Source organism: Aulonocara sp. 'chitande type north' Nkhata Bay, linkage group LG13, assembly GCF_057382095.1.
Source record: "Aulonocara sp. 'chitande type north' Nkhata Bay isolate Kocher_YH1m ecotype deep benthic linkage group LG13, A_spYH_male_GT1.1, whole genome shotgun sequence".
Lineage (NCBI taxonomy): Eukaryota > Metazoa > Chordata > Actinopteri > Cichliformes > Cichlidae > Aulonocara > Aulonocara sp. 'chitande type north' Nkhata Bay.
In genome coordinates, this window is record NC_141356.1 from 22,877,464 (window position 1) to 22,902,164 (window position 24,701).

General features: G+C 40.2%; 1 protein-coding gene across 2 annotated transcripts in view; it reads right to left on the reverse strand.

The window, feature by feature from the left end:
• The window catches only part of adam12b (ADAM metallopeptidase domain 12b), a 102,624-nt gene that overhangs the window by 55,739 nt on the left and 22,184 nt on the right, over positions 1-24,701 (reverse strand). For both annotated transcript variants that reach the window (XM_086259257.1, XM_086259256.1), the window contains exons 4-10: positions 10,666-10,744; positions 4,221-4,297; positions 3,395-3,578; positions 2,600-2,665; positions 1,761-1,832; positions 1,183-1,352; positions 620-704 (exon numbers count right to left, since the gene is read on the reverse strand). In XM_086259257.1, coding sequence (XP_086115383.1) covers positions 620-704; positions 1,183-1,352; positions 1,761-1,832; positions 2,600-2,665; positions 3,395-3,578; positions 4,221-4,297; positions 10,666-10,744 — 733 coding nt within the window. The remainder of the gene's footprint in view (positions 1-619; positions 705-1,182; positions 1,353-1,760; positions 1,833-2,599; positions 2,666-3,394; positions 3,579-4,220; positions 4,298-10,665; positions 10,745-24,701) is intronic.

Genomic DNA, 24,701 nt, shown 5'->3' on the forward strand with positions numbered 1-24,701 from the left:
CATCAGTTTAACCTTCCGCCCACCTTTACTCATGTTCCCTCATTGATAACTGTCCTCTCTTTCATTCCAGTAGCTGAAATGACATTTAGCCACTGGTATCACTGAATTTCTTTCCATTTGTGATCGAAACACCAGGTCACCAAAGCTTTCAGTACCTGTCCAGCTTTAGAAGAATTTTACGACGGATTGTTGTTTGATGAATGCTGACCTTGACAGAAAGCCAGTTTAACACGTGGGTCTGAAAGAGGCATTTGAGTTGCAGCGCAAAAGATTGATTGCACGACTGTTAGACTTCAAATAGCAACAGTGTGCGTGCCTGCAGAGCAATCCTTCTAAGAGTACACATTTTACATATTGTTATGTGCAAGCTGATGTTTGTGGTAATGTTAATGTAAGGGAGGGCCAACACAAATGTCATCATGTTTTAAAGCAAGACTTCCTGGCAGGCTTGTCTGCAAGTGCCCTTCCAGCAAACAATGAACACCTTTTCTGTGTAAATCGGGGCTGGATTGTGTTAGCCTAGTGAATCTGAACAATGTCAACACTGATACAATCAGGCTACGCAGAGGAAAGGGAGGGTGGAGGCATGCTGGGAGTAGTAGGAAGATTTTACACTCACCATGACAATACCTCCAGACTGCTCAGCAGTGCACATACTCATAATGGGTGCCATGCCAATGGTGGTGCCCTGGAAGTAAACCCCACTGCCAAGGAGAGAAGTAGGAGACGGAACTTTTAGAGGAGAAAACTGCTGTTACATGTTTATAGTAATGGTATAAGTGAAAAACTTCAATTTTACCAATTAGTTTTCCAAATATCAGGCCAGATATGATTGTTTAATCATATCACACCTGTCAGGAGAATATGTCATTGTTTCAGTCTGTCTTTTTGTTAGCAGCACTGTTAAATTCTACTAACAAATTCAATGCATTACATTTTCAATCCAGGAATTTATGCCCTAACATAACCAGGTAGGCTATCATATCTTCTTAACCACCAAATGGAAATAGTAAAAACAGGGAAATATAAGCTTGATGTGAAAATGAAAGGATTCAGATGAAAATCTCAATCCTGATTTCTGTTTGGGTCCATTCCCTGGTGGATGTATGTGGTCTCACCCCTACATCATGCAGTCTAGGTGCAAATATTGGACTGATTACATTTAATAATTTAGATGTCCACCTTATAAGTTGAGCATTGTCGTGAGGTTTCTGGGGAAGCAGTTTGACTTTCCTCCAGTCTAAGAACTCGTGCAGGGTGGTGAAGGGATCTTGGGTGATGGGACATTTATCAGAGTCGCTCCACACCTCCAGACCCACAAGGGCCACCCGGATGTTCAGGACCCTGTAGAACTGCACAGAAGATTTTAATAAGAATGGAAAAGCATGGAGAAAACACAAATGCCCATAAGACTGTTACATAAGTGAGACTGTTTACTGGGGTTTTACCTTTGTTCACTCAATTAATTGATGTATGATTCTTTTCATCCTAGCAAGCCTAATCAATCACACGTTGCCTTATTTTTCTGACAGTATAAGATCATGTCTTTGCCATTTCCTTAAAGTAAATCTATCTGCCTACGCAGCATGTAAGCTATAGAGACACAGCTCAGGCAGTGGTGTTAGGCAGACTAAAGTCAGCTGCTTTAGTAGGAAATTAATATATCACGCAGACGTGCCATTAATCTCTGCTGCCAAAAATATTTCTATTTTAAAAAGGTGATTTATCCCTCCTGTGCAAAGGGGTGGAGGATGTTTTACCTTGTCCACATAATTGGCTATCTCTACCAGTCTCTGCTTCACCTTCTCCAAGTCCTTTCCTTGTTTCTGAAACTGAAAACAAAAATGCATGTAATCAGTGGAAGAAATTACACTCGCAAATTGTGAGTGTTTCATGAGGACATAAGAGACCGTCATTTCCAGAACATATAAAAAAATCCTCAAACCACAACAAAGGACACAGAAAAGCAGTGATTTGTATGAATGAGTTGAAATATTCACTGGCACTACATTTTTCTGCGTGTTGGGCAGGTTGTCAAGCTGTGACCATCTGGATCTAGAAAAATCTCCTAGTGTTAGAGAGGCGAATGGCATGGCCACAGGGAGCAGGTATGCTGGCAGATACGACAGCTTGCAAAGCTTTGGATCCAAATTGCAGCTCAAGTCAGACCTTCCAGTTTTACCCTTCTGTGCATCCAACTGCACCGATGCTGGACTGTATATCTAAGCCTAACAACATACTTGATCCCTTATCCTTCCTTTCATTTCCTTTCCTCCCATTCAGGTCAGTGGCATTAGCAGAGGGCTGTCAAGAGGAAGCCCCACAAATAGCTCTTCAGTGCTTATGGGAGACTATTCACTATCCGCATGGTTTTTCCCCGTTTCCTGTCTGCTCTGCTGGGAAATTGAAAAAAGAACTTCCTGTCAGAAAAGAGACCACACTGCTTGTTGCACACTCATCCCTCTCTGCAGCTCCAGTGGGATCTATTCCATAGTTACTACAGCTCATGCTTATACCACAAAAGGATTGTGGGCTTTCAGTGTGTCGTCTCTGCTGGTCAAAAACTGCATTTGCGAAGAGAGGCAAGTAGGTGCATTACCTCTCTGTTGTCTGCAACAATGATCAGCTCGACATATTTGGTTGTCTTCTGAGCATGCCTTTTATGCTGTGATAAAAACAAAGATGGGAAAAGTTCGACAGTTATTAGGAAATGCGTAGAAGATCAAGACACCATTTCTGTCATTTCTTACCGCTTCTACTTAAAAGACTTAAGATGAACCTTTAAAAACTGCAACAGCTAAAAAAAGGTATTTTATTTACATTCTTGCCAAGAGATAGATGAGAAGATAACACTTAAACGTCTGTTCACTAAATATAAAGATATAACCTGGTATCTATTCTGGTATCTGGTTTTAGCCTGCAGGCTAAAACACTGCAAATCAGGCTTTGTCCCAGCTGATATTCAGAAATATTTCCTTTAAAAAAAACAAACAAAGATGAGATAATCTATCTAATTAAGTACTGTATATAGGCAAGTTTCACTCCCTAAGTCAGACAGAGTTCTTAATGCTTGGAAATAGGGGCAGATGGATGCTGCACCTGCTCAATGCAAAGCACTGGCCAAACCTTCTGCATGAGCCCTTGACTCTGTGCTCCCAACGCTGATAAAATGAGTGTCAAACCCAAGGCAACACCCTGAGGGAACTCATCCAGACAAGAATGCTTGCCAATATACTCATCTTGGTCAAACGCCCATTTATCTTTGATTAGTTCAATGATAGGCCTAACCTTCAGACTCGCTTAATGGTGAAAAACTGCAAACCAATAATGTAGCCCTTAGTCGCTTTATCCAGTGACACTGTGATAAAAAAGAAAAACCCAGTAATAATCTCACCCTTGTGTGGAAGGACTTGAAGGGGCTTTCAATGTGGTTTTCAACTGAGGACGTGTTGAAGCTGTGGCCGCATGTTCCGGGGGTCAGTCTGAGCTCTTCCACTCGGTAAATGAAGTGAACTCCGGTGTCATCGCCAGACACAGGCTCGATGATAAATGTCTTGTTTTCAAGTGCGATGAAGCCTCTGCGGAGACAACAGGATAAGTCGGAAAACAAAACCTCAAAGCATGACCAGTCTCTCAAATGCAGAGTTTGATTAAATGGGCTCTCTCTAATGGAATACATAACTGGGGCGGCTCTTTTCCTGCAATCCCACTTTTACTAAAACCAGATGTTGTTTTGTTTGAGAAAAAGACATTTTTTTTAAAGACTCACATCTTTTAATGTCAGATCAGAAATATATACCACACATTAATAACCAAACAAATCTAAGTGGTCCTTATGGGGAAACTTAACATTTTCTGTTCCCAAAATGCTTCCTTGCTGTTGGATTAAGCAGAACAGATGAAAATGTGCATGCCTAATACTTCAGTTTAAATACAACTTTGGATTGTGGTTCATTTTGTAGCAACAGCAAGATTATAATTACTGCCCAAATGAGTCCAGACATTTACTGGATCCCACCGTGAGTAAAGACAATGAGGTGTGACATTTCACCAATTCCTACGAGTCACACCAACTCACTGACAGCACGCTTAAGGGCTTAAGAGAGACGGGCTGCTGTGCTGAGCGACTTAAATAAATATAAACATTGGAGTGGCAAATAGCACTTAAAGGGCAGTGTAGTGATGCTGCTTGAATGCAAAATGATGCCTGAGATTCTTACCGAAGGCCTGAGCAGGCACTGAGGGTAACGTCAGAGCTGGGATGCGCCTGCACTTCCCCGTGGTAGTAGCAGTGATTCTAAAAGAGAGTTTTTTTTGTTACATGTTGGAAATAAGAAACACTTTTAAAGAAACAAAGTGTGATATAAAATGTGTCATGCTAAAAAAAGCAGAAGAAGAAAGCAGCTTGTCACATTCCTCTCGCTGTACTGACGCTCTTACCTGACTTCAAAAGAGCAATACAGTACAAAAGACACTGGGACTATGCTGATGCTGTCCCAACTCGTGTTCATTTAAATTAGCATGCTCTGAAGAAATCTGTCTACACTCCCTCTCTATAAAAACAGGTCATTTAAAATTAATGCAACTTATAAAGTTGAAGAGAAAGCAGAAAAAATTGGCACGCATGGGAGGTGACAGTAACATGGTAATTGTTCGCCTTTCGTTAATCCATCAGACTGCTCTAGTGGAAGGAAATGGGGACATTTAAGGCTCCTCAGAAACAGTGAAAACGCTGTTGTCTGACCACAAGGAGAACAGAGGAAATGACTCTCATTAAGAGGGAATACAGACCTCCATTTACTGTCTAGTAGCACTCAAGCCCTTTTAAATCAACTGTCATTCCCCACTACACTGACCATTTCTCATTCCCTGTACTGAACTCCAGTAAGAAGAAATCTGGGGTGGGATTTTTACAAAAAGATGAAGTGAAGAAACTCCCATTTAACAAGTTCACTACAAGGTAATGAACTGGTAATGGATTTGAGAATCATTAGATTAAGGATAAAAATAGAACAGCTATAAAGGCTCTGTGCTCAGGCTGTGTTTGACCTAGCAAGGTTCACCTTTTACAAAGGATAACATCAGGTACAGTTAGTGACTGTCTCTGTGTCTCTGACGTTTTTACAGCAGCTAAATGTTGAGTGACTAAATACTCAAATGAAAATACAGAACAGATAATGGCAAACCTTCTGGAGGAAACCTGGTCTTGTTAGGAGAGACGGCATCCATCCCACTTTGGATGGAGCAGCTCTCATTTCTAGAAATATGGACAAATTTATTAAACCCCCCAAAATATGACTATCCAGAGTTGGGACCAGGAAGCAGAGTTGCAGTCTTACACGCTTCTCTGCAGCTTCTCTCCTCCTGCTACCCCCCCAAAAACCCATCTCCATAGAGACTGTGTCAGCTTCCAAAAAGACAAAAAACAAACTAAAAACCAGCAACAAACAACTTAAACATAAACAATCACAAAGAAAGAACAATACAGTATCCACATCTGAACCAAAGAGTAAAACAGTGAAATGTGGATTATTAAATATTAGGTCTCTCTCCTCCAAGTCTCTGTTAGTACATGACTTAATAATTGATCAACAAATTGATTTACTCTGCCTTACAGAAACCTGGTTGCAGCAGGATGATTATGTTAGTTTAAATGAATCAACACCCCCGAGCCATTCTAACTACCAGAAACCTCGAAGCACAGGCCGAGGGGGCGGTGTGGCAGCAATTTTTCACACCAGCCTATTAATTAATGAAAGACCAAGACAGACTTTTAATTCATTTGAAAGCCTGATGCTTAACATTGTCCACCCCAGCTGTGAAACTCAGAAACCAGTCTTACTTGTTATCATCTATCGTCCACCTGGGCCTTACACAGAGTTTCTGTCTGATTTCTCAGACTTTATATCTAATTTAGTTCTGAGCTCAGATAAAATAATTATTGTGGGTGATTTTAACATCCATGTAGATGCTAAAAATGACAGCCTCAACATGGCATTTAATCTGTTATTAGACTCAATTGGTTTCTCTCAAAATGTAAAAGAACCCACCCACCACTTTAATCACACTCTAGATCTTGTTTTAACATATGGCATCGAACCTGAACATTTAACAGTGTTTCCTGAAAACCCTCTCCTGTCTGATCATTTCCTGATAACATTTACTTTTACAATAATTGATTACACAGCGGTGAAGAGTAGACTTTATCAAAGTAGATGTCTTTCTGAAAGCACTGTAACTAAGTTTAAGAATATAATCCACCCACTGTTATCATCTCCAATGCCCTGTACCAACACAGAGCAAAGCAGCTATCTGAACGCTACCCCAACAGAGGTCGATTATCTTGTTAATAATTTCACCTCCTCACTACGTACGACTCTGGATACTGTAGCTCCTGTGAAAACTAAGGCCTCAAATCAGAAGTACCTGACTCCGTGGTATAATTCTGAAACACGTACCCTAAAGCAGATGACTCGTAATCTGGAGAGGAAATGGCGTGTCACAAATCTAGAGGATCATCATTTAGCCTGGAGAAATAGTTTGCTGCTTTATAAGAAAGCCCTCCGCAAAGCCAGAACATCTTACTATTCATCACTGATTGAAGAAAATAAGAACAACCCCAGGTTTCTCTTCAGCACTGTAGCCAGGCTGACAAAAAGTCAGAGCTCTTTTGAGCCAACCATCCCTTTAACGTTAACTAGTAATGACTTCATGAACTTCTTCACAAATAAAATTTTTATCATTAGAGAAAAAATTACCAATAATCATCCCACAGATGTAATATTATCTACAGCTACTCTTAGTATCATTGATATTAAGTTAGACTCTTTTTCTCCAATTGATCTTTCTGAGTTAACTTCAATAATTACTTCCTCCAAACCATCAACGTGTCTTTTAGACCCCATTCCTACAAAACTGCTCAAAGAAGTCCTGCCATTAATTAATTCTTCGATCTTAAATATGATCAACCTATCTCTAATAATCGGCTATGTACCACAGGCCTTCAAGCTGGCTGTAGTTAAACCTTTACTCAAAAAGCCATCTCTAGACCCAGCAGTCTTAGCTAATTATAGGCCAATCTCCAACCTTCCTTTCATATCAAAAATCCTTGAAAGAGTAGTTGTCAAACAGCTAACAGATCATCTGCAGAGGAATGGTTTATTTGAAGAGTTTCAGTCAGGTTTCAGAGCTCAGCACAGCACAGAAACAGCTTTAGTGAAGGTTACAAATGATCTTCTTATGGCCTCTGACAGTGGACTCATCTCTGTGCTTGTCCTGCTAGACCTCAGTGCAGCGTTCGATACTGTTGATCATAATATCCTATTAGAGCGATTAGAACATGCTGTAGGTATTACAAGTACTGCGCTGCAGTGGTTTGTATCATATCTATCTAATAGACTCCAATTCGTGCATGTAAATGGAGAGTCCTCTTCACACACTGAGGTTAATTATGGAGTTCCACAGGGTTCAGTGCTAGGACCAATTCTGTTTACATTATACATGCTTCCCTTAGGCAGTATCATTAGAAGACATAGCATACATTTTCACTGCTATGCTGATGACACCCAGCTCTATCTGTCCATGAAGCCAGATAACACACACCAATTAGTTAAACTGCAGGAATGTCTTAAAGACATAAAGACCTGGATGGCCGCTAACTTTCTGCTTCTTAATTCAGATAAAACTGAGGTTATTGTACTCGGCCCTGAAAATCTTAGAAATATGGTATCTAATCAGATTCTTACTCTGGATGGCATTACCTTGGCCTCCAGTAACGCGGTGAGGAACCTTGGAGTCATTTTTGACCAGGACATGTCCTTCAACGCACATATTAAACAAATATGTAAGACTGCTTTCTTCCATTTGCGCAACATCTCTAAAATTAGAAATATCCTGTCTCAGAGTGACGCTGAAAAACTAGTTCATGCATTTATTACTTCCAGGCTGGACTACTGTAATTCATTATTATCAGGATGTCCAAAAAACTCACTGAAAAGCCTTCAGCTAATCCAAAATGCTGCAGCAAGAGTCCTGACAGGGACTAGAAAGAGAGAGCATATTTCTCCTGTTTTGGCTTCCCTTCATTGGCTTCCTGTTAAATCCAGAATTGAATTCAAAATCCTGCTCCTCACATACAAGGTCTTAAATAATCAGGCCCCATCTTATCTTAATGACCTTGTAGTACCATATCACCCTATTAGAGCGCTCCGCTCTCGCTCTGCAGGCCTACTTGTTGTTCCTAGAGTATTTAAAAGTAGAATGGGAGGGAGAGCCTTCAGTTTTCAGGCCCCTCTTCTGTGGAACCAGCTTCCAGTTTGGATTCGGGAGACAGACACTATCTCTACTTTTAAGATTAGGCTTAAAACTTTCCTTTTTTCTAAAGCATATAGTTAGGGCTGGACCAGGTGACCCTGAATCCTCCCTTTGTTATGCTGCAATAGATGTAGGCTGCCGGGGGATTCCCATGATGCATTGAGTTTTTCCTTTCCAGTCACCTTTCTCACTCACTATGTATTAATAGACCTCTCTGCATTGAATCATATCTGTTATTAACCTCTGTCTCTCTTCCACAGCATGTCTTTATCCTGTCTTCCTTCTCTCACCCCAACCGGTCGCAGCAGATGGCCGCCCCTCCCTGAGCCTGGTTCTGCCGGAGGTTTCTTCCTGTTAAAAGGGAGTTTTTCCTTCCCACTGTCGCCAAAGTGCTTGCTCATAGGGGGTCATATGATTGTTGGGTTTTTCTCTGTATCTATGAAGCGCCTTGAGGCGACTTTTGTTGTGATTTGGCGCTATATAAATAAAATTGAATTGAATTGAAAATTGAATTGAATAATACGGTCATATGAAAAACAAAGTTTTCACCTTAAGCTTTAATTTGTATCATATTTCATATATCCAGGATTTTTTTGGCAACTTATTCCTTAAAACCGTATTATGTCATTTATTTAAGTTTTTGGGGAAAACAATGACACTGATGATGCAGATATCTAAAAACTGATGCATTAAATATAATACACTGGGCATTTAGAGGTTAAAAACATGGAATAACATCCTTTGGACACCTGAAACCAAAGTGGAGATGTTTTCTTACGGTGTTTGGTGAAAACCAAACACGGCGTATCAACACAAACACCCCATAGCAGCTGGCAAACAATGGTGGATGGGTGATGATTTGAGCGTTTTCTTTCCAGCCACATGACCTGTGCGCTTTGCAGTCGCTGAGTTTAGCATGAATTCCTCTGTATACCAAAGTGTTCTAGAGTTAAACGTGAGGCCATTTGTCTGACAGCTAAAGCTTTGAAAGTGGGTCATGCAACAGGGCAGTGATCCCAAGCAGTGCAGCAAAGCTACAACAGAATGTCTGAAAAAGAAAAGAATCAATGCGTTGCAATGGTCAATGTGCAGACCTCAACCGGACCTGAAATGCTGGGGCAGGACCTTAAGTGTGCTGTGCATAAACCAATACCCACGAACCTCAATGAACTGAAGCAAGACTGTAAAGAAGAGTTATTGCTGGTTCTACAAGCCTTTGAATCATTGGTGTACTTATTTATTCACAGTGCTACATAAATCCCTGTGAAAACTTTCTTTTTCACATGACTGTAAATCACAGTCAACCTCTTGGTATCCAAGTTATTCATTTCCTTAAAGTTGTTAGCTGACATGCACTGCATTGTTCCAAATTGAGTTAGGTATTCTAACCAAAGACAGACAAGAACTGAATAATGTTTTGTTAAGCAGCATGAAATAATGACCCACTGCTAAGCTGCTTAAGGAGTCAATTTACATCCTAAATTAGAGGTCAGGTCAGGTTTAGGTGTGGGCTTGCATGCTAGAAGAGTAGCAAATGTTTTTAAATCATTTGCATATGAAAAATATATAGAAATGCAGGTTCAGTACAGCACATTCATTGCCACTGAATCGGGTAACACTTGTTCAGCAGGTACTGAAGGTCTCCAGTCTGTTAGAATTCTTCTTACATCCACCAATGAAGGATTAAATGATAAAAATTTAAACTGTGGGGAAACTGGCTAAAAAGTGTCCCCAGTGTCCACGATCCAACTAGGCAGCAAAAAGGGAAAGAGGCTGTGAACTATGTTAAAAACAAAATAAAACAGCTTTTTTATAAAGGATCAGTTGTGCTATTTTTTTCCTGAGCCACATAAACTGATTTCAACCATCCATGTGTCACACTAAAAAGCCTTGAGAAGTACTTTCTCTGTTTCCAAAGACTAGCGAGCACTTCGCCTCGCACAGCTAGCATGAACACAGCATAAAACAAGCAGTCAAGAATAAACCATCTGCTAAAAGGGGATTCCATAATAAAATCCTGATGGCAATGTTGGCTGAAAAACTACCAGCATGAAACACAGCTTATCATCAAGTAGGCCACGGGATAGAGTGTGTTCACCAACAGTGGGAGGCTTTCAAATACAAACTCGACCACATGGAAGCAATTAAAAAAAAAAAAAAAAAAAAAACGACAACAAAACTCATTTCTGTCCTAGATTTGATTTTAAATGAGTAAAGCTGATTCTCTGGAAAAAGAAAAAACTCGTCTGTCTTTGTGAGTTTTTAAAGGGTCACTTTTTACAACGTGACTGTGCAGCATCGCTGAACATCAACTTGACCATAAATGTCAAAAGCACTCCAACGCTGCCCTACCGTGAAGTTGTGAGCACCGGTGACTGCACTTCCATCCTCCCGGTAATGTGTCTCGGTGTAATGGCTGGCAAAAAGACCCCTAAGAAGAGAACATGACAAGAGCATAAAAAACCATTTATTTACTCATCGATTAGAAAAAAGAAGACTTTGTTTTCAGACTACCGAGAGGACTTGATCCTCAGTTGACTTTATATGTAGATTGCTTGTAAGGATTTGGGGGATGATGTGGATAAAACACTTAGCAGTCCGAGGCGGGGAGAGACTTGATTTTCTGTAAATTTATTATGTGATTCATAAGTGTCCTTGAATCCCCTGGCATTCAGCATGAACAAGTTGAACCAAATGCTGATGTCATTTCTCAGCATGCGTGAGTGTGTATCTGTGCATATCTTTTCAACTGTGTGTCACTTGTGTGTGTGTGTGTGTGTGTGTGTGTGTGTGTGTGTGTGTGTGTGAGTGTGTGTGTGAGAGAGAGAGAGAGAGAGAGAGAGAGAGAGAGAGATGGACATGGAGAGACCCACCCTGAGCATTGGCAAAGGAGCAGCAGGAACACCCATTTTTTGCAGCTGTATACTCAGATTGACATCAGGCAGGATGATCTCAGGATGTGTGTGTGTTAGAGTGCATTAGAAGAAGAGAGGGAGGTGGAAATACCCAGGAAACAAACAATACGTTTTGCAAGTCTGACGTGTATTATCCTAAAGGTGATTATATGGCAAAAAAGTAACAGAGGAGACTTAAAAACTAGATCACACACATACCCCACAGTGCTGTGCCAGCTCACGCAAATCGCATGTACCACAAACCAGAATTAGATGAGACGAGTGGCAACGGTGAGGCATTAAGCCAATAGTGGGTTTTTTTCTTCCGTTCTTCAGGTCCATTTAATGTCTTATCTGGATATTTACAGTTAATTATTTTATCACCCGTTTATAGGAAGATCAATCCTCTGTGCCCCGAGCCTGACCACATTTAAACTTCATTAAATACTTATTATCGCTTTAATGTGCCTTATCACGCCATTAGCAAGCTCTAAACCAAATCTGATAAGCCGAGCGGCCAGTAATCACTTTGAAGAGCCCGGTACGTCTCATAAAAATTTGATGACACATCAGAGGATGCTGCATGCTTCTCGGAAAAGCCCAAAATATGTATCTTAATAGTGAACGTTTAACAGTGGCGCTCGGAAACAGCCACAGCACAATTATAGGAAACGAAACGGCTCAGTTTGCCGTAAAGATGGGATTTGTGTCACGTGAGCGGTAATTCCAAGCAAATGCTCTCGTGCTGTATTTTTTTGGGACATGTTGGGAAAGCCAGCTTAGGGGCAGTGTGGCCGCCGGGACTGAGACACACGCTGCGGAAAAGCTGCAGGATTTACATGAAGGAATCTCCCTGTAATCAACTTGTTGGCAAGAGTACACAGAGTTTATGAGGCCATGAATGTTTACTGTGCGTTTGCAGAGAATTTCCTCACTGGTTATCTTGCAGCTCAGTTGGTGCGTATCTGTGTATCTTACACTGCTGAAGACCGTTTCATGCTTCTGATTCTCACTGTCGCAGCGCTCTAATGTTGTGTCGTGTATCTGACCCAGTACGCAGAATACTCATGTTTGTAACTAAAACACAGCTACCTAAGGAAGAAAGTGTACACTTCCATATAATTAAGCAATTTTTACTGGCGCCAACAGCCCACCTCTGTCGTCAATCAATTTTCCATGATTATGCTGCAAAAGACAAAGTGTTGACATTTTTGAATCATGTGGAAAATAAATACATCTTTTACTTGTCCTTATTCCACATGAGAAAAATGACGGCATACTGTGAGGATTGATAATTTATTCCGTAGCTGTTACTGATGAATAAGTTGCAGGATGTTTTATGCTCTGCGGGATGACTCTGTGTCTACACCACTATATTACACCTCCACAAAGAAAAACACATTTTCTTTTTCATTTTCATTCCTGTAATTGTTTAAGTCAATAACCACAGATTCTGTGGTCCTAACTGTGTGTTGCGATTCATTAGACACAGTGTAGTATCTAATTAATAGCCCACTAATGGCCGCCCAGGTTAATTGTGATAAATGACGGGCTGTTTAACAGCACCCCTGGGAGGCAGAAAATAATATTTGTCTTAAAGAATAATCTCCCATCTTACATGCGCCTCCTTAGATTTAATTTAACTTTTCTGAAATAACTGCATGAATTATTGATTGTCTCTAGAAAGCCAGATGAATAGCTTTCCACAGCTGCCTTTTGAGGCTAGAGTGCTGCTCATGCGTGTGATGTTTAAATATAATTAGGAGCATGATTCACTATTTGGAAAGGACCTTCCAGTAAATCTAAATCAAGACTCCCACATATGTTTGCAAGAACGCTCATTGTGTTGCTGAAATAGCCGATCTGGCCTTCGAAATCTGACGTCCCGCGACGTCTCTGATGAACATACAGCACTTTTGTGTTTCCATTCCATCTGCTGGCATAAGTGGAACGCTACACTATATCTTACACAACAACTGAGGCTGGCAGAGATAGGACTAGCACAATGCAGGGACAATACAGACAAGGACAGCATAAAAACTCATTACGGCAGACCACAGAATAGAATTAGAATAGAATAGAATTCAACTTTATTGTCATTGCACATGCACAGGTACAGGGCAACGAAATGCAGTTTGCATCCATCCAGAAGTGCTTAGTGATATAGATATATTACAATATATATTAGCAATAATATAGATATGTAAGTATATTACAGAAATGGGTCTATTATGTTATAATGTACACGGTATGAAGTATGTTGTGAATATTCTATAACTATAAGTATGTACAGGCTGTAGTGAGTACAAGCTATGTACAGGCTATGGACAGGATATAAATATGAAAAACTATACAGAATATGAAATAAATAACTTAAATAATAACACAGAGGACCCTTCTTCATTTTAGAGGCATAAAACAAACTGGCAGATGTTATTTTCTGCCATATCTGAAATTACAGGAGATAGAACTATTGTTGTCTCTGAATTGAGCAAGTATTTTGATGAGTTTTATTTAAAAAGAACAAATCAAATCAAACAGACAAAGAGTCGCTACAACGGTGTGATCGATGAACCGGAAACTAAATGCATCACTCGCTGTTTACACAGATCGATGTTTATAATAACATCTTTCTCTCTTGATCCAGCCAGTACGACGTTCTGTGCAAGTGCAGAAACTCATTTACATACATGTGACTGTGTCTCATGTAATAATTCACCATTACACAAATCCCCTTGAGCATGGAACCATTTGAGAGCAATGTGGCTCTTCTTGCAGCCTCTCTACTTCCTTTGAAGAGTGCTAACTTCAGTGATTTCTTTTAATCCCCTCTCCCCCACAAGCCTAACCCCTAAGCCTTCCTATAGCTGCTACTTATGGTAGCATATGCTAAACTCCAAAAAGAGCAGACTACTACAGAAGCAGAGGCAGATGAAGACGAGAGAGGAACTAAAGAGGTGTGGCTGACAAGTCTAATTCTATTTCCACATACGGCTGCGTTCCAAATTGATTTACATACAGCTCAGTGTGCCTTCAGCTAAGGCTTGGCCGTGGCTGTGGCTGTGAGTGCACCGGAGTGTACAAGCCAGCAAAACCAGAGAAAACTAGGGAGAAACAGTGGTGAGGGTGGGAGGAGTGAGGGAAGCAAACAAACAAAAAAATTCCCTGAACTACATAATTAAAGAAAAGCCTTCCTTTAATCTTCTTCATAAAAGAGTCATCGTGTCCATTTCTGCATTACTTTCATCTTTGTTGTCTCACTGAAATTTAAGGTGTCGGGTCAAAATGTGGGTGAGGATATCATTAACGTTGGGGGGTACGGAGAAATTTAAAATGACATCTGATGATAGCATCTGATGATTCGGAAAAATGCCAAACTTATTACATATTCAACTTTGGGGAAGAGGACTGTCTGTTCAGAAATTGATGCGAGCCATGTAATAGCTGTTGAGACATTTCGCACTGAAATAAAAATGACCTAAGATAATGTGTGGGCAACATTTGTGCAGCATTTTAGAGCTGTATAATAATCTTAGTTTGTGTGTTTCCAGTATTATTGTGATAATGTTTGCTAACTTTACAGGTGCTGCTACTGTAGGTCAAATATTTTCTTCTTTAATTGCAGATCACAATGGAAGCTAATCTAATGAACTGGTACTTATATAGTGTATTTCTAGCACTTTCTTACTTCATGCCTCATTCATCCATTCACACACACATTCATAAAAGTGCTTTTTCCTAACCTAACATTCACACACTCACACCCTGATGGGGTTCAGCATCTTGTCCTTTCCTTGGAAGAGCCAGGGATTGAAGCACCAACCTTCCGATTAGCAGATGACTAAATCAAACAGACAAAGACTTTAAATCCTGAGTCCGAGTCACCCCAATCTAATCTAATTTATAAGGATTCATCACCAGGGAAAAATAAATATCCGTGCCAAACTTTGTGCCAATTCAACAAGCAGCAGTTAGGATATTTTGATGCCAAGAGGTCATTTATATGGATCAATATCCATACAGACTTTCATGACAAACTACCTTATATTTCTTAAAGTTATTAAACTAAAAAGATCCAACCAGCATACGTTGAGACTCTTACCAGCCGGGCAAAGGATTGGGTCTCATAGTAACACTTACAGTACCACCATAAGCGAAACTAAAGAGTCACATTCATGGATGAGCAGACTAAGATTTTCCATTATATATGCTCCAGCAGGCACTGGATGAATATCAAACATGCTGGCTGATGGGGCAGGCCTATTTAAATATTGACTGACCAAAGCAAAGATAGCTCCTTAATGAGTCAAGATCTCTCTTTGCTTAGGAAGAAGTCACAGAGGGAGCAGCTGCTTGACTATTAAAAAAATCCTGCAGCGAGTCCTCAGAGGTCCGCATGATGACACTTTTTCCTAAAGTGCCCCTGCACATACAAATGATTAAATCTCCGAGTGGCCGTGTCCACAACTTACAAGCAAAGTTGATTTTTCATATCTGAATACTCTTTCATCCTTCTCCGTTGCCAAGATGGTTCAGACAGCCCTGCCTGTCTGTCTGTGTCCCTCACCTCAGGCTTCATGGCATTGTGTGCTCAAAGTGGCACCTAAGGCAACTGAAGTCATCACATCAGTAAAGTAAACCGCAGAGGGAAAAACATTATTCCCTGTGCTTGAAAGCAGAGGAGGGTGATGAATCATGGCAGGGGCACAGTTAGTAAAGGTTGCCACTCTTGCTCTCACACGCTCTAAAAATAACAGAAATCACAGGTAAAAAAACAGAAATATCTCATAATAAACTCTAAGAAACTTTTTCCTGAACATGACACTTCAATTGCCATACAGTTTCTTTCCCGACTGTTTGAGTTGTTACCCGAGAAAACGAGGATTGTAGGCTGCATAAATGAGGAATATCAGACACGAATAAGAGGAAATAATGGTAAAGCTGTCTTATCTGTTTCCTTGGGGAATAAGAGAAGTCTGGGGGGTTGGTGACTGATGGGAAATGGAGAGGCTCTTTAAAAAAAAATGATGTCTCTGATCACACAAATTCATGCAGATATCCATACTGGATTAACCCCCTCTCCTGATCACTTTAAAGCATGAGTGAAAGGTGATCGTATTACTGTGCAGCAGGTGAGGTTTTTAAGCACTCAGTGATAATGGAGTCACTTTCTTCATTCTGAATAAGCTTCTCCCTCTGAAACCCAGCATGTCCTTTTCAACTCTAAAGGGTTTTATTTTCTTTTATAGCCTGATGAAGGGTAACCTTATCTTTCATGCTTCCGGATATTTCTTCTTTTTAACCACCCATTGCTTTTTTCTTCTTTTTTCCTTGGCATTGCATTTTTTTACTGCTACGGAGTCTTATGAAATGATAACAGAATTTGGATAAAAATGAAAGGCTGCAGGTGCAAAACAAGGATTAAAACGGCTACGGTGTCAAACCCCAAACCTTTTGATATTTCTAATGAAAGCACACTTCAGTTTGGGTGGGAAACATTGCAATTTCTGCTGAAGCGATATCACTGTTATTATTTTTCCTCGCTTGTGAACATAACGCCAAGCACCAGAGCTAACAGGCACAGCAGGGCTGTTAAAGAATGAACTGTTTCACTGCTGCTGGCCCACACGTTCGGAATTTTTAATACCAAAAAATAATTCCCACACTAAACATATTTTTCCTCATAACTGTACAAAGAACATGATGTCATACTCTCCCTGCTCCCATTAAAGGGGGAATACATTTTCAAATCAGTGTGAGGGGAAAAGTGCTCATCTACAGCACAGCAAGAGTGAGCCCTGTGCACAATTTCAGGGCAGTCCTCTAACTTCTCTCTGGCTATGGTTTGCTGCTAAAGTGCAGGCCCGACCTGTCCATCTTATGCAATATTAGCCTCTGGTGTTTGCATCTTCTCTACATATCGCGCCACTGAGGCTGTTTGTTGTAATTAATGCACCGAGTTCACGCAGCTAAACATTAGACTGCTTGTGAAATGTGCGGCTAAAGGAGCTCATTAATTCTTTATAACCCTAACAAAGGAGTACAGATTATTTCTGGGCACGAGATGATGATGGCACAAACTCAAAATGCTTGGAGGCAAGATCTGTGCCACCAATGTGCAGCGAGCCATAAACACTTTATATCATAAGATGTTAGCAAAATATGCTTTCAGTGGAAGAGCATATAGAGATTATATGTTAAAAATCCATTCTTAACATCCTTGTGACCAGAGGATTTGAAGTGTTTTGTGCATTTAGAGGAAAAAAAGTAATAACTTTATAATGTTATTTTCATTCTACTATTTTTCATTCTGCTTTTATTTTTCCTGCTTATCCAGGTCTATGATTCGGGGGGTATCAGTCTAGGCAGAAATGCTCAGACCTCCCGCTCCACAGCCAGCTCTTGCCAGCAGAGCAATATAATCTCTCCGGCGTATCATGGGTCTATACTGGGATCATACCCCAGTTGCCTGAAACACCTCATCCAGAACGTATGCTAGTCATATCCCCCCAATTGGCTCCTTTCAGTGTTGAGGAATGGCAGCTCTAATCTAAGCTCCTCCTGAATGACTTTGTTTCTCTCTCTATCTCTAAGAGAAATCCCAGACAGCCTCCTGAGCAAGTTCAGTTGCCCTAGTTTAAGTCACTACTCACACTCTGTGGCAATAGTTGAGTGTAGAAATGTAGATTGACCACTGGATGGACTTGTACAGCATCTACATTAGTGCACACCCCAAAATACCCAAACTCTTCTACTTAGTGCAGCAAGTCACTCCCAACCCAGAGAGAACTCTCCACCCTTTTCTAACTGAGAACCCAGAATACAAGCTGGAGACCATCTGTCAATGAAGCCGACAAAACTACATCATCTGGAAAAGGAAAGACAAGATGCTGAGACCACAGACACCCTCCGCCTCTTGGCTGCACCTAGAAAATTCTGTCCATAAAGGATGTGAAAAGAAACGGTGAAGAAAGGAAACCCTGGAGTGGTACACTCAGTGGGAAGGGCTCTGACTTATTGCCAACAATGCCAAGCTATTTTTCCCTGAAGAGCTCCATAACAATGGACCCATACTACTGAAGCACCACCCAAAGGACACCTCAAGAGACACAGACTTCTCCAAGTCCAAAAAAGACCAGTAGGTTGGTTGGGAAAGAGCTGGTGTACTTACTTCAGCTTTCTATAGTTAGTGTGTGCCATTTTCTATAAGAAAAGAGAGCAGGGAGTAAAACAGTGAAAGCAGAAATGTGTCAAATATATCTTACGAAACTTTATGTGAGCATTATCATTCAAATAGATGAGGGATAGTAGAAAAAAAAAACCTAAATAACATCAAAAAATGTAAATAAAAAATGTCTGAATATCTGATAACTGATGACTCAAAATCTCAATTTGTAAATTGTGTCTTTAGCATTTGTCCCAACAAAACACCAAAAAGCCTTCTTCAACATTCCCTCTGGATAGTGAAGCTAATAATATAGATAATTGATGTACATGTACAGAAGCTCACAATCTCCATTAAAAGTTGTGAAAATAAAATGTTCTGAACTCTCTCTGGAAATACTTTTTGTATTCCTGCCCAGAACGGCGATGAACTCTTCGTTTACTGCTTCAATATTCCCATCCATAACAAACTACAAACTGGAACTAATGAGAGAGTAGGGATCTTCAAGGGAGGTGGCCTATTATTATTCATTGAAAAAGAGTAAACAAATGCATAAATGTTAATGTCAGAGGCTTCCTATCTGTCCAATTAATCTATGGTGGTTCCCCTGGGCAGCCTCATTGTTCAGCCATACTTTTTTTGCCTTCAGGGGAAATTTGCAATTAAGAGCTGAGCAGAAAAGACATTAAAGATGTCTTTCATTTTTCCCCTCCCTTTGATTTCTGTCTTCTTCAGCCATTTCTTTCGTAAAAAAAAAGAAGAAGAAATAACTGGTGCATATCATCATCAGCTCCTGCTCTCCCACAATCACATTCATCCATCACATCTGGCACTTTTCCTCCTTTCTTAAATCTAAAAGTTGAGAGGAAGAAAACTTTAAACTATAAGCTGCAAGGGGCACGTGTGGTGCATTAGGCAACTACTTTATTATAACATGGTCCACTGACTACACATGTCCCAGACCATCATCTCTCCAGTCCCAGACTGCATGAGGCATTCTTCCCCTCCTCTTAAAAAACGTCTCACGTCATTAAACCCACTCTTTACACTTCCACAGATCCTATACTGATTCTCCAATAAGATAATAGCATGCAATCTTTCATTCTCCAGCCCATTACCCTGCAAACATGGTGGAGTTGGTAACTTTCACTTGGCACGGATGTATCAGTTTAACATAAGGATCGGGGTGAACGGTCTGTCACTGACGCTGATGCAGGGTAACATAAGGCGTCATGGTTGCTGGGTATTGAGCAGGAGACGCCAATTATTGTATGGGCTACGGGTGGTAAAACAATGAAGTGCTTTTAACTTAATCACATCTCCTTTTCTGAGTTTCAGTGGTTCACTGATACCTAGAGTACAGAAAGTGAGAGCAGTCTGGAGCATGCCTGCGTTTTAAATATATTTAATGCACCACGATTCATCACTCACTGACCACAGGGCACAGACGCCATAAAAGTAGCTGTCGCTACAAAAAAAACCCAAGCAAGGACGGTAAAAGGATTTAAAAAATATCACTGATCTTATATCACTAAAAAATAAATGTAAAGTAGTAATAAGCTTAAAAGATTAAGCACTGTTTATTAAGTCTTTGGCCATCATCTTCGGTATTTATATGAAACTGTCACATTAAAGAGGCTAAATTAATTGCAGAGATTTGGGAACACATTGCTAAGATAAACAGGGCAGAGTGTTCAGCATTACACAAAAATTAATTCAGCCCAACTGTAAACATAAATATTTTACTTCCATTCATTATTTCATTAAATTAAATTTTCTAAATTTGATCAGTATTTAAAAAGGCTCGCCAGCATGAAATGTTTGAGAATTAAACTCCCCAAAGAGCTTGGAGAGTCAAACGAAATTTAAAAGCTATCCACTCACTGAACACTGTGTTAGGTACACTGTGATAGTACTGGGTTAGACCCTCTTCTGCCTTCAGACCTGCCCTAATCCTTTGTGACACTGATTCAATAAGGTGCTGGAAACACTCCTCAGCGATTTTGGCCTGTATTGATTTGATAGCATCACAAAGCTGCTGCAGATGTTTCAGCTGCACGTCATTGATGTGAACTTCCTGTTTCACCACATCAAAAAGGTGCTTTATTGGACAGCAACAATACATTGAACTCAGAGACGTGTTCAAGAAAACAGCTGATTTGAGCTTTCTGACTACTGGAAGCAACCATCAGAACACGGCCATAAAGGGACAGACATGTGCAGCAGTAATATACCAATAAACTTGATATCAGGCAGGATGGATCCATGCTTCCATCCTGTTTATTCCAAGTTCTGATTCTACCATCCGAATGTCAAAGCAGAAATCAAGACTCATCAGATCAAGCAATATCCTTCCAATCTTTTGTATGTAGCATAATCTCACTTTCCTGCGCCCACTGTGGTCTTCTGCTACTAATGTCCATTTGATTCAAGGCTCCTTATGTTGTGGATTCAAAGATGCTCTTCTGCATACCTTGGTTGGTTGGTTATACCAATTAGTTGAGTTACTGTAGCATTGCAACAACGTATTTTTTTCCCAGTCAACTGCTACTAACTGGATATTTTCTCAGTACATCAGCAGTTTCTGAAATACTCAGAGCAGCCCACCTGACACCGACAACTATGACAAGTAACATTAAGTTGCTGCCATGTGACAATTAAAGTGTTTTACCTAACAAGGTGGCCAGCAAAGACCCGTTTCTATCAATCTACATGTGTCAACTTCATCTTTTAAGGAGCCCTCTGGTAACTTAAACTAAGCCTGCTGTAACATGGCTCAACTCTGAGATGCACACAGTCACACTAATGGACAGACACCTGCAGCATTATGACTGAGTATGTTCCTCATACGTGTTTCTGTGTTCACTTACTTAAAAAAAAAAGAAAATAAAACCATAGCAGTTTTGGATTATTCTCTAAACAGTAACAACATGCGCATAAAAAGTGCTTATCTCACAAACTCAGCTTCTTATTTGCAATACGATTAAGACGTGTCAGTGATTAATTTCTGCTATTCCCAATTCAGAAGAGAGGCTGCAGTACATGCTTCTGAAAACAAACAGCACACACACACACACACACACACACACACACACACACACACACACACACACACACACACACACACACAGACATGCAAAGCTTACTTTTAATAACAATGTTTGTAAGAAAATGATTTTCAGTAAACCGAAAAGTTTTACTACAAGAAAAATACATCTTAAAATGAATATTGAAATGAATCAGATTATTTGCTTGCATGTAGTTTTTTTTATTGTTAACAACAACAACAATTTGTGTTTTAACCAAAAAAAATGAGACTCTAGTCCTGTTATTATAAGATATAAACACATTTTAAGAATCATTACTAAGAATCTACATTTAACCAAATAAAACACAATAGTTTTGAAATGCATAAATTCTACACTTAGAAATTTGTATTGTATACACTAGTGTATACACATTTTAGAAAGGAAGACATTAAACTGAATGGATCTGCAACGTTAATGACAATACCCGCTTAAACTGCTGCACGCCTAGTGCTGAAGCAGCATCAGGAATTAAAAAACAACAACTCTATATTCCATATCTTATATTACCTGCAGTGACTGATGGCGTTCTGAGTCTTATTGCTGGCAATAAGCATATCAGATAAACACCCATGAGATTGTAAAACAGCTGCTGAGCTGTTCTGTCTCAGTCCTTATTTCTCATGGGTCTCCTACAATTGACCCATTCTCTATTCCTTGCTGAGATATGGCATAGGATGTGAATCATGCACAAAGCAATGTCTGCTTTGAAAAAGATTTCTCATTAAAGCCTTTACACCAGGCTTTTATGGCTAAGGGTTTTGAAAGGTTGTGTGTGAAACGTTATTATGATATACTCTGCAGGTTGAGTCCCTGGCCTAGAAACTGAAATCCGATGACAAACTGTACACTAATGGCTGTATCCTGCCGTAGACAAATATATGAATGTGCATGATAATGTACAAATCGCACATGCATTTCATTATCTTGAGCAATCTATTGATGTACAGTGAGGTAATGTAATCGCTCATATAGCACACTCTCCAGGACATATTTCCTGCTGATGCAGATAAATGATGCCCAGGATAAATGTGGATATTATGCATCAACATCTGTAGCCCCACTCCACATATCAAAAACTCCAACACAGATAATAGATTTTCCGCTCACCGACACCGAGGCAACAGTTCATTCCACTGATGCCCTACTGAGTATATCACAGAGCGTAATTTAAAACAAAAAAGGTTTGCGAACAAGGCTGCAAATGCATCACCCCTTTGGTCTCATTAGGAGCCTCTTACTCTCTGCAAAGCGCCTGGAAACTAAATAGTGAATTGCTTACATTCACAGGATGCTAAGTGTTCTCCTAACTAGCTCCGTTGACAGGTGACCATTCTCTATTTTCTGTATGGTATGTTTAAGGTTCCACTATATCCCCTTACATAAATGAGAAATTACAATACAAAGAGAGAGAGACCAACACGACCATATTAGTTAAGTGCTATGACAACAACCTCAGCATCCTCTCTGCTGCTGCAGACACCTAAAAATAGGTCTGCAGCAGGAGCAAATAGATGATACCATGTGCTGATAGACTGCATTAGTGCATTAAACTTTTTCAGCGAAAGCCCAATCACAACAATACCTGGAACACATTTTCAAATTATTCACCAACATACCAGACTTCATCTGTTTCAGTCCAGCAACAGTTTTAGGCAGTCGAATTGTAAGATAAGTGCTCTATTCAACAAGTGCAAGCTGCAAAATATGTGTCTACAGTGGGAACTATGTGATTTTCTTTACGCACAGTTAATTATTAATCACACAAATTTAACAAGGTACTGGAAACCTTCCTCAGAGATTTTGTTCCATTTTGAAAGAATAACATGACACAGCACAGATATGTCAGCTGCACATCCATGATTTGACTCTCCTGTTCCAACACATCCTGAAGGTGTACTATTGGATTACGATCTGGTGGCTCTGGGGGCCATCTGACTACAGTGAATGCATTGTCATGCTGAAGAAACCAATTTGAGATCATCTGAGTTTTGTGGCATGGTGTGCTATCCTTCTGTAAGAAGCTATCAGAAGACAGGTACACTGTGCTCTTAAACTAATGAACATGGTCACCAAAAATACTCAGGTAGGCTGTGGTAATTCAGTTGGTACGGAGGGGTTTAAAGTGTGCCAAGAAAATGTCACCCACACCATTACACCACCATCACTAGCCTGAACTGTTGATACAAGGCAAAATGGATTCATGCTTCTGTGTTATTTACGCCAAATTCTGATCCTACCAACCGAATGTGAAATAAAGCAACATTTTTCCAATCTTCTATTTTTTCATTTTGGTGAGCCAATGCTATTGCAGTTTCCTGTTCTTAGCTGACAGGAGTGGCACTTGATGCAGTCCCCTGCTGCTGTAGCCTCAGTTTCTTGCACACACTGTCGTCTGCTGCTCCTGTAGACATTCTGCTTCAAGGTTTCTCACTTGTGCATTCAGAGACGTTCTTATGTTTACCTTGGCTGTAATGAGTTACTACTGCCTTCCTGTCAGTTCGTCCCTGACCACTATATGTAAACCTAGAGATGGTTGTGTGGGAAAATCCCAGTACATCAGCAGTTTCTGAAATACTCAGACCGCCCTGACCAGCACAGCACCATGTCACAAATCACCTTCTTTTTCCATTCTGATGCTCGGTTTGAACTTTAGTAGGTCTATGCCTACATGCCTAAATGCACTGTCGCTGTCATGTGATTGGATAATTGTTGGATGACATCAAATTGGATGATTTGATGTCTTGGCTCAGTACTAACCTCAGATTTCTAACTATTTCTAAGTAGAGGAAAAAAGTGTCGAATGTGAGCGTCTTTGAGCGAGCTTGGCTTTGACCCAGTGTTCAAAAAAAAAAGAAGAAAAAAAAGCAACACCTAAAATTACCCTCCCTCTCTCTCCTTTTCATAGTGTCATTCAAGATTTGGGCAACTGTCCCCAAGGACAATCTGCATTATCCACAAACTGTTCAGCTAACTAATTAAAGATGGCAGGAGGCAAAATGTGATTACTATGCGCTCCAAGCTTAACAAAAACTACAAATGCAATGTCAGAGGTAGAATTCACAATCGGATCAATACTCAAACAAACTGGATGCGTGTTTCGGGATACTCGTCAATGTATAGACCCGACTGCCAAAGTATTTTGTTTTTCTGGCTGACCAAGCAGCAGGAAAAGGGACCCATTGTTACTGCAGTTGACCTGCATGAAACAAGAGAAAACAGATATCCTGGCTCTGTCGAAAG